Source organism: Taeniopygia guttata, chromosome 1 (assembly GCF_048771995.1).
Source record: "Taeniopygia guttata chromosome 1, bTaeGut7.mat, whole genome shotgun sequence".
Lineage (NCBI taxonomy): Eukaryota > Metazoa > Chordata > Aves > Passeriformes > Estrildidae > Taeniopygia > Taeniopygia guttata.
Genome location: NC_133024.1, coordinates 77040108 through 77052484, shown reverse-complemented (window position 1 = coordinate 77052484; position 12377 = coordinate 77040108). Strand labels below are relative to the sequence as shown.

Below are 12377 nucleotides of genomic sequence, written 5' to 3'. Positions count from 1 at the left end.
GGGTCTGTGCCTGGGGGAGGAGTGATTATCCTCAGTACAAAGGAATGATTTCTCTTGAAACAGAAGGTTGAGACCATATTTTTGGGGAAGTCAAGAGCTAACAGCTGTGATGGTGCTGAATGCAGGTTTAATTAATTTTTTTTTTTCTTCTGCAAGTTGTAGCCAAAGAGCTGTCATAAAGAGCTGGGTCATGATTCTACCTTCTCATAATGAACTTCCAAAGGTTAGTGAGCTGCTAGGAGGTGTTCAGTGAAATCTGGGTCAAGAGAGTGTGTTCCAGACTGTGACAAGATAATGCCTCTCGCTCTTCTCTGCTCAGGCCTGTCCTGCCTTTAAGCAGGCTCACACATAACTCTGGCTTTCTTTAAGTGTTTTTGCAGTAGGTAAGGAATGGCCAAATAACCAGTGCAGGCACACATGACAAACTGAAGACTTCACAGTCAGTGAGCTGTATGGACAAAGCTTTTTGGGCCACATATTTCCATAGCCTCTCCTCTGGACCTTTTCACATTCACCCCTTTTCTGCAACAATATTATGGGCAGAAAGACACTTGTACAAAAAATTTTTGGGGAAAAGAAGTGATCCCTGAAAAGGTTTGTCAAATATATCTTCTTGGCAAGAGGAGATGCTCAGTGGGTCTCTGATCTGTTGAAGCGTGCATTGGGAGGGAATTCTGAAAAGTATAATCACCATTAAGTTTCTGTAGCCTTTTTGCTGATATGTAGAAAACATTAGAAATCACTGCCTTTTGTTTCTTTTTGCCAGAGTAATCTTCCACTGAAGTAGAAGTAGTCAGTGAGTTCAGAGGATAAATCAGTTTGTAAAGCTAGAAGCAGGCCTGTTTGTTTGAGACAGGCTTCTGCCTCTAGGAGCAGATGGAAGGACACAAAAGGTCAAGAAAGAAAGAGCAACAACCACATGAAATAGAGATTGATTTTTGCCTCAAATAACTCCTGAGCAGCAGTGCAAGAACTCTGACAGAAGAAACCCTTTCTAAAGCTCAACAGGTAGAAAGGACTTTGTGATCCTTCAAGTCCACAGTGGGGCAGGAAAGATGAAGAACAAGGACCTACAAGGTCCTCCGTTTCTTCTCCACCTGGCAGTACTCTTTCCAGCCCATATATAAGGGTTTTGACCTGCTGTGTGAGCCAGATAAGCTGTTTTTCTGTCTTACAGTCCCCCAAGCTGCCTGAACCACTAGGGATAGCCCTTTCAGCTGGGATGGGCCTGGGGATGCTGCTTGGTCCAGCTCCAGAAACTCCTCAGGCCACCAAAGTCTCTTCCTCTGTCTGAGCAAAAAAATCTATTTAAGATCCCTGAATGAAAGGCAGATAGGTTTTTTTTTTATTGATATCTTTACATTTTCTTTAGTTACCTTCTTATTGTGGTTGATGCCTTCCTGTGTGCTCCTCTAGAGCAGGAAGGAATAAAATTAAAGAAGCGGAGGAAAGTTCTAGAAATCAGGAATATTCTCCACTGGCTTTCATTCTCTGTCTTATACTGTATTGGGAACGGAAGAATCCTAGAGAGCACACTTGCTGCTGCCAAGAAAATCTTTATTTTATAGCACAAAAGCAGCTTCCTGGACAAACAGCCTATCCAACCATGCATTTTTTCTCCCTAGTGAGCATCATGGTTATTATATGGAATAACCATGGAATATGGAAAAGTGAAAAGTAACTGATATTAAGAATTTAGGATCCTCAGATGCCCTTCATTTAGTAATTTGGAATTAACTTGAGGTTTATAGTCATGGAAGCAATTTGTTAAATGCAAACAAGAAGATTCAATCTGAAAGTAAATGATGACAGGGCACAGACAGCGTTTGATACCGAAGGGAAAGGTAGCTGTAAAATACAAGGGAGTTGAGAAAAATAATAATAGTGAGGCTTGTTCTGCCAACAAGCATTGAATTGCCCATATTTTTTTCTATGTTTTTTTTTTTTTCTAATTTGAGATTAATTTTCTGAATAGAATTGAACAGCCATTTTTTACTGTGATTCTCTGTTTCAACTGACAGAGCTTTTGCAGAGATCCACTCCAGGTCCCTGGAAAAGCTGGCTAGCACAGAGAGGAGTGAAAAGGCAGCAAGACTGCTGCTACTTAAATTAACTGAAACAATATTTTGGCCGTACAGGCTTCTGGATTCCCTCAGTAAAGCTTAAAAAGAGCCATCTGGTCAGAACATTACCTCTCTAGTTAGAACCTGCTTTGGAAATTGGAATGAGGCTCATGAGCACTCGTTAATGCTTTTTAAACAGGGATTTTGGAGGTGGGCAGTTGCCTTGGTGTGTTGCTTGGTGCATAGCAGGTTTTGGCACGATGGTGGGCAGGTGTCTGCAGTGTTGGGTGCCTTCCCACTCCATGCTCATAGCAAAGCAGTGCCTGCGCTGGGAATGTGCCGACACAGCATGGCCCTTCCAAAGGCAACTCACCCTGCATTTACCTCCTTGAACCGACAAGGATGGAGGAGTCATGCCTTGCTGGGGAGGAGCCCAGAGAGCTGCCATCCTCTGCAGGGCCTGTGTCCCCTGGAACAGGAGCAGCTGCCCCCTCCAGGGCCTACCTCCGGGTGGAAAGGCTATGGAGGCGCACAGATCCATCCTGCTCCCGGCTCATGGCAAAACTTCTCCCCGTGGGAAAGAGCAATGTGCCATCTAAGTCTTTCTCCCTCTGTGTTTTGGACACAGGTCTTTAATGAGTGGAGGAAAACAGATTAAGAGCTACTGAATGCCTGCTGGGGAGTGGAAAGGGCGGAAGCTGGCAAGAAAATGTTTTTGTATGAGTTTCTGCTCTGCTTAGAAGCTTTTGCAGCCCCGTGTAGTAAAATCTGTCTCCTTTTCTCCCCACCTGGCATAACTCCCTCAGGACTGATTGCACCAATGTAGGAACCAGTATAGCACAAGCAATTAGCTAATACAGCCCCTTCTGCTCTATTGTAGAGGCTCAAAATCCACCCCAGATGGATCTTTCTAAGAGAAAAGCCTTCAACCATGACACAAAACACATTTATAAAGCATTTTTTCAAATCCTAAAAGTGTCTAGAGAAATTTTGAGTACTAATATGAGCTCTCTCAATCTCAGTTTTGACATTAAAATTTCATTTGGCTACTTTTTAAAAAGACAAACAACATAATCACAGTCCATTCTTAAATCCCACTAGCACTCTTCATCTTTGCATAGAGTTGCACCTGAGCCTGGACTTCTTAAGGCTCCTTAAAGGTGGGAATTTATCACAAATTCCTGAATCCCCCCCTCTGCAGTGAAAGGAATACACATTATCTATTAACATAAAGGACAGCACATGCCCTGTGCTCTCGGAGGGAGGGCTGACAGAGGTACCCTGTGCTGCCACTGCTGCCCTGGGATGGGATCCAGCTTGGCTAGTGGCATCTCAAAATTCAGCACCCTGTCCTGGGCAAGGGGAGTGAGGGCCTGGGCTGCTCCCTCGTGCCCAGTTCTACCTAAAGCCCAGAGATATAACGCCCTGTAAGGCACAATAGAATCCCTGTGCATTGATGGGGTTTGATACAGCCCCATGCCAGAGGGATGCTCCCGTGCATCCCTTCCAAGAGGAACCCTTTGGACATGGTCCCACTTTCCTAGCAACCACGGGCTGGATTGAGATTGGGTGAATCCCATTTGGTTGGGGAGCCCTCCTGGGGTCCATAGCACCGCCAGGAGAGGGAAGAAAGTAGGGGGAGACCTCCCTGTGAGATAGTGGGAGCTGGAGCTGGCTGAAGCACAAGGGTGCATCGTCTCTAAGATACAGTGGCTTGGGGTAGCTTTTCCTAAACAAAGAGCATTATAAGACAGCCACTGCTGGAAATTTCCATTCCTTTGTTGGGTTGATGCTGTGTAAATAAATGCATTCCTAAGATTTTTCATAATCCTGGAAAGGTCTGTAAATGAAACTGTACAGTTTGCTAAATCACTGGAGTTCATATATATTATTCCTCAGCTGCTGGGAACACTATATACAATGGCACAGAATATAATGCAAGAAACATATGCTAAAGGTCTTCTTAGAAGCACTCTGTGCATTTGTATGTGGCATGTACAAATATTTATTTTGATTTTCTCTATGGGATTTTAATATTCAACCCATATTATAGCTTGGCTTTGTGATATACTTACCTTAACTTTAAATAATCCTTACCTGGCAAGTGACCTTAGCAGCAGCATTCAGTTATTCCCTAGTTTAATATGTGGGTGTTTGAAAGCTTTTGTAAATTATTATGTGAGGTAAATGTGTAATCAATCTTTTACTTTATTCTTCTGTTTTTCCTTATATTTGAATTTTATTTAAAAGTAAGGCAATTTGGAAGTTTCAAGTTCAATAATAATATTGTGCCTGAGTATTTACACATTGAATGGCTTAAAAATGAATTTTCAATGTCTTATATTTTTGTCATATAAAAACACTAACTACTTATAGAAGAGGTACAGTCCCGTATCCAGTGTACTGGCAATGTAAACTCAGGAGTTACTAAATAGTAAAGACTATTCTGTCCTCATTGTTAGAAATGAGATATTTTTCTTAAAATAGGCTAATAACGTCTCCCACTAACTCTACCCCCTTAGATTCAGTTAATCTGTATTTATAAGATCACTTCCCTGTTTAATGTAGTACAAATGCTTTAGAAATTTCTCACATAAACTGTCCTTTAGACTACTGGAATTATGTTTATCATCCTTCTTTTTTTTTTATTTTTGATCACACTGACATCTATCTTATATTTAGACTTTCCAACAGCTATACCTGCTTTCTTTAGGATGAGTATTTTAATTTGAAAATCATATCCCCTAGTAATGCATTTCTACTGGAAAAATATTGAAAAGACCTGGAAATAACACTTTTCTTTTAAGCACTTTTCAGTTTTAGATCTTAAAGTTTTAGACAAAAGAGAGCACTTAATAAATAGTTGAATAAAATACAAAATGTGCTTTTTCAACATTTGTTTCTACTTGTCCAAAATACAGCATTACCATTTATTTCCTGGACATGTCATTTTTTAGTTGGATTAGAAATGCAAAAAATAGCCCCACAAGCAAAACCACCTAGAAACCAAACCAAAGCAACACCTCAAATAGGACTATCTCCATAAGGCAAGCCGAAATACTTCTGGCTAGCTGGTTAGATCTCTAATTTCCTTCTGTTTGGACACTGCCACAGCAACTCCAATTCCACAGTGCTCATCTGAGATCCTAATTTTTCCTGACCTCAGTACTCACGTTTGGGGGCTACTATGTCAAAGCTTTTCAGCGTCCATGATGAAGTAGCCTGGTTCAGCCTTCTTTCAAAAGAAGATTATTATGGTAATTGTAGGTCTCAAATCAGAATAGATTATAAAAGCTTATTACAGTATTTTAAAGTTAAATATTTTTAACTAAGGGCATTACACTTTAAATCAAATTAATAGCAAACTATGATCCCAGAGACTGCAGACCAGTAACTTATCTACCACACAAACAGCTGCACAAATCCCTCACATTTATTTTTTCCAGGCTTTCAACTTTGATTAATAACATGGTAAAACCATGCAAGTCTCAACCATATTAACCACAGCTATATTTTTAGTCCTACTGACATGAACACTTTAATATAATAAAAGGGAAAGGAAAACAGAAGAGGTGTTTCATTAGGACACGAGGATTACTGAAACCGCTGTGTGGAGCATTTGCCAGGAGGTGGTAGGGGAAGAGTTATTACTCACATTTTAGCATGTCGTTAGGATGTGGAGCGAGAGGATCCCTCAGTGAGATATGTTTGCTTTGCAAAAAAAAATGAAGTAATCAGACTGTCTAAGCTCTTCTCACTGACACAGTCATAATAGCAAATTAGAAACTCAGTTAATGAGTTTCCAGCATTACACGGAAAACTATTTTTCCATTTTTGTTATAAAATCCAGTAATACGACAGTGCTATGAGATCCAGAGGTTCACATATCAACCTGCCAGTTCTTTTTTATTGATAGATGGCTACATGCAAAAATACATGAAGCATGCAACCTGGTTGGTTAAAAAAATAGCCTGCACTACAAACCCTCAGCAAATTTGTTCTTGCAGCTGATTAAAGAAGCTTATAACATATTTTAAAAGCATTAATGAAGAGAAAAAAAAATCACCCAAACCCGAATTAACCGCCCTTGAATGGCTGACATAAACAAAAAACCTCAGCATTATGTCAGTAAAATAGCAGTTTCAAAATAAATTTATATACTAACACTTGCCTAACATTAAATATTCAATATTTAACATGTTTGGCTTAATGATTGTGTGATACTGAGACTAGAGTTAAATTTGGTTCAGTCTTCTAGTCGACTGCTCATATGACAGGGTTGTTCCTTAGAAGAGGTTCTGACACTAAATTCAGCTGAATGAATAGTATTAAGCACATCATAAAAAATATTTGTCTGAGTAAGCAGTTTGACTTTTTTCTTGCTACATGTACCTGCCTACACATTTGTACCAGCAGTATGTTTGTAACAATGCCTTTTGTAAGGGATCCAAGCCTTGTAAATCAGAATAATGGGCAGAACCAGTCACATATTTTTTATTTCTATATTGTTTGCACGAAGAGAGCTATATTTCAAAATTGAGGTGGAGAGAACAAAGAGATACAGGCATACAGCATCCTAATAGTGACCCTGAAATCACTGCTCTGGACAGCACCCAAACAGCATAGTCATGGCTGCAGTGGAAACAGCCAGGTACCACAAAGGGGATGCAATAGCCCAGCAAGGAGAAGGGCAGAGCAATAGCAAATACCTTGTCACACTTTAACTCTGAGAAGAAAGCATAACTTCTATTTTGACCTTTGCAGCATTTTTAATGCATGATATCCATAGCATCAGGAATGCAGGGGAACAGGGAAGGCAGACATACCATTTTTTTCTAGCACACTAGAAAGTGGAAAAAATGTGCAGGAAACATTTGTATGGCACCAGTGAAAGTGAGACCCTATGCACATCTTACAGATGAACTTCTTGACCAGAGGGATTTGTCTCCTGCTTGAATGCCACACAAGCGCTTGTGAACCATTCTCACTCATCTGCACTCCCCATTCTGACACTGGGACTTTCCTTTTTAACTAGCCCAGGCTTGGCTAAGACTAAGATAAACATGTTTGGCTGCAACTTTTTTTTTTTTTTCTTTCAAAAAGAGGCAAACTGGATTATAGCAAATAACCTTTAAGATAATTAACTGACAATGCCGCAACTAGCATAAAATCTTCCTTCAGGCGACCCCTAATTTAAGTATTACTGGCACAAAGTGGAGACAGATTGTGCATCACCACCGCAATATTTACATAGCAGAAACCCACAGAGCAGGAAACGTGAGACTCAATGATGCACTAAATTAGGAACAATCATATTCTAGTGTTAATTTGCTTTCTCCTCTATCCAAAATTCAGGTCCAGCAATTGGTACAAATGCACATAAAACATTCCCATTTTTAATGATTAAGAACCACAATCTGCAAGCAGTTTCACTCAAAAGTACATTCAATTACTACTGGACATGTTTGAGGGATCAAACCCCCAAAAGTGAAACAGGTCTACCAATGCAGAGATTTCTTTTAGAAACCAAAGGCTTCCTAATGCATTTGTTTCTTTCCATAAATGATATCTGTGCAAGCAGTCTGAGTCCTCTGCCAGGCTACCTGACTTTTGGTTGCAAATATTTGCATCTGACAGTAACACAGTTTTAATTCTCCGATGCTGTAGATGTTTGCAGGTACTCCAAAGGCTACAAATCAAAGAATTAAAGTTAAAATGGGGAGGAAGGAAAAGATAACCATTCTATTTCTAAATATATTGGGAAGTGATAAATTTATAATATACAGTATCCAGAGACAGATTTCACAAGCAATACTCTTAGTTACAGCACTTCGTAAAATAAAAGCAAAGAGCCATCACCAAGCTTCCTAACAGAATCTTAAATATTATTAAAATTTGGTTCCACTATGGCATATTAACAAAATATTTACCTTGCCTAATCGCTGATGTTCTTCAAAAGCAGAAATCAGTTCTTGCGCCCACTTTATTTTTTCAGGGCTCGGAGAGAACTGTTCCTGGACAACAGCAATTTGGTTGGGGTGAATCACCTGCTTACCTACAAAGAAGATTAATAACACCAGAATCATGCATCGACAAACAGATGTTCAAGCAAAATGTTCCAACCACTTGAGGCTCTCATATGTCTTGCAGACTTTCTTGCTCTCTAACTAATTATTTTACTTGGTTTATTTTATTTTTAAAACTGGAAGGCAGGCAGATAGCTTTGTGACAGATTTTTTAAAAAGTAAGAATACCTTGTGCTATGCTTGCATTCAGTATAGTTTGAAAGAACTCATGATTCTTTCTCCTCACTCCCCATTTTGATCCATACATCTCTCAGTCATTTCAGGTGCAATTATTTGTCTTGGGCAGTCAATAACAAATAAGTATAATGCATTTTGAATTTGACTATATAAATAACAGCTCCAGCCACTCTTAAATAAGTTGTATTAAAGTGTGTTCTGAAAATGAGATCTGAAGAAGATGGCAAGAGATCTGTAGGGCTGAAAAGTTATCAGTACCCGAAGCATCATTCTCTAAATTCTCAGTATTGGCTTAGCATCAAATAATCCTCAATGTTGTTTAAACTGTTGTTACTGCTTTTATTGGTAGTTGCAGGTAGGCTGCAATATTTATTTAGTCACTGGTATAGCAAACAACCACCAGCAGTGCCCTGAGGCTTTATGAAGCAGTTTTTTAATCCTTTCTTGTATAAACATAAGTTAAGAAAATAAAAATAGATGTTGTCTTTTTCACTAGAGATTTTCAAACGTGAATAGACAGCCACATAATCCGTTTTAATCTGTGATTGAATTTAGCTACCTTAAAACAAATACATGTCTAATTTTTCTGACACTTTAAAAAGTGCAGTGCTTGACGTTATTAGATCATTTCTATGGGAATTTCACAGACTGGTGGGATTTCTGTGGTTTGCTTTTAAGGTGCATTAATAAAGGGAGGCTACCGTAACTCCCAGCTTCCTTTGGAAGAAATGACTTTCCTCAATGCCAGACAACAAAATTAGTTAGAGGGATGAGCCCGATCCTGCAAATCTGCCAGCAAGTGAGCAGTGCCCTGCAGACCGAGGGTCCCACAGCCCTGCTGCCGCGGCAGCCTCGTGCATGAGCGAGATTTTTGCACTTTGCCAGGACAAGTTGGAAGTGTCAGGACCTAAGGAGGTTTCCTGCACAACGGGGTCTGCTCCCGTGTTCTTACTGCCATTAAGCCAGCTGTACTTTAGGAATCAGCCCGTCACTGGATCTGAGAAGTCTCATGCTTGAGCGCAGGAATGCACCGATTTTACATGAAATACCCACTGCAAAAATCCCTGGGATTACTTTCATCAGGCTGCAGTGGGTCTGAGTGATAACCTTGAGTACAAAGAATTTCCACTTAATTAAATGAGCAAAGAAATAGCAGTCCTTTAGTGTTGCTACATTCCTTTTCTAAAATGCCATAAGTAGCTCAATTTTATTTCTTCTTAAACAACGTTTAGTTTATGACTTTACAGGCATGCAAATATTACTTTGAAATTTCAATATCACAACTATTTAAAAAATACCTTAAATATAAGTAAAAGTTTAAATCTCATTAAGAATTATAATTTTTGAAAGAAATGATACAAATACTTTTTTAAAACTAATGTGTTTTATCTTAAGTGTACTCAGAGGTTTTTTAGTAATTTTAATAAAATGTCATAATTAATAAGCTGATGATGTTCCTTATTTGTAATACAACAAATTCTCCACAGCTAAATAATTAACTCCAAAACTGAAGTGTGTACAAGAATTTTTTAAAAAATCCTTTTAGGAGCTTAACTTTTTGAAAAAATGTTATGCATATTTTAAATTATATTTGAAGTAAATCTCTAATTATAAGAAAATTAAAAATACATAGATATGATTTTTTAAAGTGCAAAACACTTCTGTAAAAAGACATGCTTTTAATAAAGATATCTATAGTAGCAAATTATGCTTTTAATCATTAAAATGCTACTGAACAATTTAGGGAGAATATAATCTAAGTTTTGATTTATAGCACTTGGTTGATTTTGGTCACAGACTACTTATCCAAATAACTGTATAACAGACACAATGCCATGCAGGAACAAAGTAAATATTTTTAACAGAATTGTTGTTATTGACAAGTTACTGAGAGAGTGCAAAATTGGAAGACATTAAAATTTATGACCACGAAATCCTTTTTCCAGTACCACTTGATATATTGTGTTTTAAATCAATACTTGTCAAGTCTTTTAGGTAACTTTATGATGGTGTCATTTTAGTCTTCTACAAAAGACTGAAAAAGAGAGGACACCTAGACTGTTCTGTGTTTATATCTGCTTTCTCAGCATGTAGCACAGGACTTCTATAATGACTAAGTCAGCTGTTAAAGCTTATAGCAAGGTTTACCTAATTTTTTACATAAACATTCCTAAAACTATGCCCATTTATATAGGGAACACACCGATTTAAAGTCCAAAGGTACTGGCAGTGTAAAACATCTTGATGGATGTCTATGGATATATATATTCTTTTATAAATACACATATGACAGGACTATTAATTTGGCTGGATTACATTTGAAAACATTTGATTTTATGTTTACCCACTGAAGGAAAATCAGGCTAATTTTAAGATAATTGGAAAAGAAAACTTGGCTGCAATAAGCAGTGAGGTTTGCAATAATATTGAAATACCTGGTAAATTCTTCATTATATTATTTTACTCGTTTAATCTTGAGGGAAGCTATTTGATTACATTAAGGGCAATTTTACTGGCCTAATATGGGGACATCTAAGGACATACAACTTTGCTAAATATTTTGGATTTACATTGTTTTTGAGGGTGGTGAGTTCAGCCCTGTTCATGCAAATAAATGTTCCAGCTATGAACGCTCAGACTCAGCTAATTTCAGTTCTGTTGATTTCAATGATTTTGATTCTTTATTTAAAAAGTAGCAGGTAGGGATCTTATATTTAAAAATTAGAAGAATTGCACCTTTTGAATTCGTTATTAGATTGACATTTCAGTACTTTCACATTATCAGAGGACTGTCAGTGGCAAATACAATGTGCATACTTCTGCTTTATACAAGGTCATGGATTAAGCTGAGGCCCATTTGTAATTTTCTGTGATGAATGTGAAATTGGAAATGTTAAACTGTTTCACTTACACAGATTTGGAAAAAAACACTTGCAAAAGTTTGGAAAAAGATGATTTTGCTATCAGTTTTGAAATTAGATTTTATTTCAATCAAAACAAGCAAGAAAGATTATAAAAATATTAGATAACCTGAGCACAAAAAACCAAAGAGCAAGTGAAGTATTTTAGATTGACCTAAAATATTTTTTCCATTTTTCAGAAGAAAAGGAAAAATTCTGTTTTGTTTTAGCTCAAAAAGATTTTAATTTTTTTTCCCCCCACCAAGTCAGTAGAGTCAGTATTGCCCCATCTCTAATTACAGTTGGACTGATTGTCAGGTTGTTTGCTGGATTTTGGAAATGTGTTGATGATAGCTGCAGAAAGGCAGGAGGCAAAGGGCAGGTGCTGTGAGAGCACCTTAATAAAATCTGTACTTTTCACAGACCCTTACTCGTGTATGGAAAGGCAAGTATGACACACGTACCGCCAAGATAGAAAGTAATTTTACACCCTAAATTGCTACATGACCTTTTTATTTGTTTTATGTCTGGACCCTGTTCTAAGGTCAGACAACTTCCACCATAAAGCCAGTGGAGTCTGAATCAACATCAGCATTGGTTATGCAGAACATTTCTAAATTTCCTAAATTGACAGCCTCAGTTAAGCATTTAAATGCACATTAAGTGTTCAAAAAGAGTGCTCTTAAATGTTCTAGGCACCTGCAACTCCATCTTCTGTCAACAGGAGGTTCAGATGTTTATGTTTTTTCAAAAATCAAGCCTTTCCTTAAGTTAGGAAGTATTGGTTGAGACTAGGTAGCCGTCAGCAGGTGCTACCATTCAGCAGCTCTCTTATTTTCCCAGCTTCAAAGGCAGCCGAGGGAAGGCTGGAATCCACACGGCCGTGGATAATGTAGCTGTGAGGAGCTAACCATTTCACCTCCAAAATGAGACTTGGGCTTGCAAATGCCAAAGCTCAACAGACAATAAAGCAGAATTTGTGCTGAAAAGCATCGATTGCTATTCTTTCACTGGCATGCCAAGGTCACTTAAAATGGCACTTTTTTTTTTTTGTTTGATATACAGCTAACTGTAAAACCAAAGTTTGCTGGGTGGCATTGCTAGGACCCATGTTTTTGGTAACATAAACCTAAGAGATATACTATTCTCAT

The 12377-nt window shown here is 38.1% G+C and overlaps 1 protein-coding gene and 1 long non-coding RNA gene across 2 annotated transcripts in view; one reads left to right on the top strand and one right to left on the bottom strand.

Annotated features, from left to right (window-relative positions):
* Positions 1–12377, bottom strand: part of CLYBL (citramalyl-CoA lyase) — a gene marked incomplete at its 5' end in the record, with an annotated part of 164394 nt that overhangs the window by 7975 nt on the left and 144042 nt on the right. The window contains 1 exon segment of the mRNA NM_001245137.1: positions 7994–8118. Within this exon segment, the coding sequence (NP_001232066.1) occupies positions 7994–8118 (125 nt within the window).
* LOC115495827 (uncharacterized) overlaps positions 1–12377 on the top strand; it is a 71570-nt gene that overhangs the window by 34909 nt on the left and 24284 nt on the right. The gene's annotated exons all lie outside the window — the stretch shown is intronic.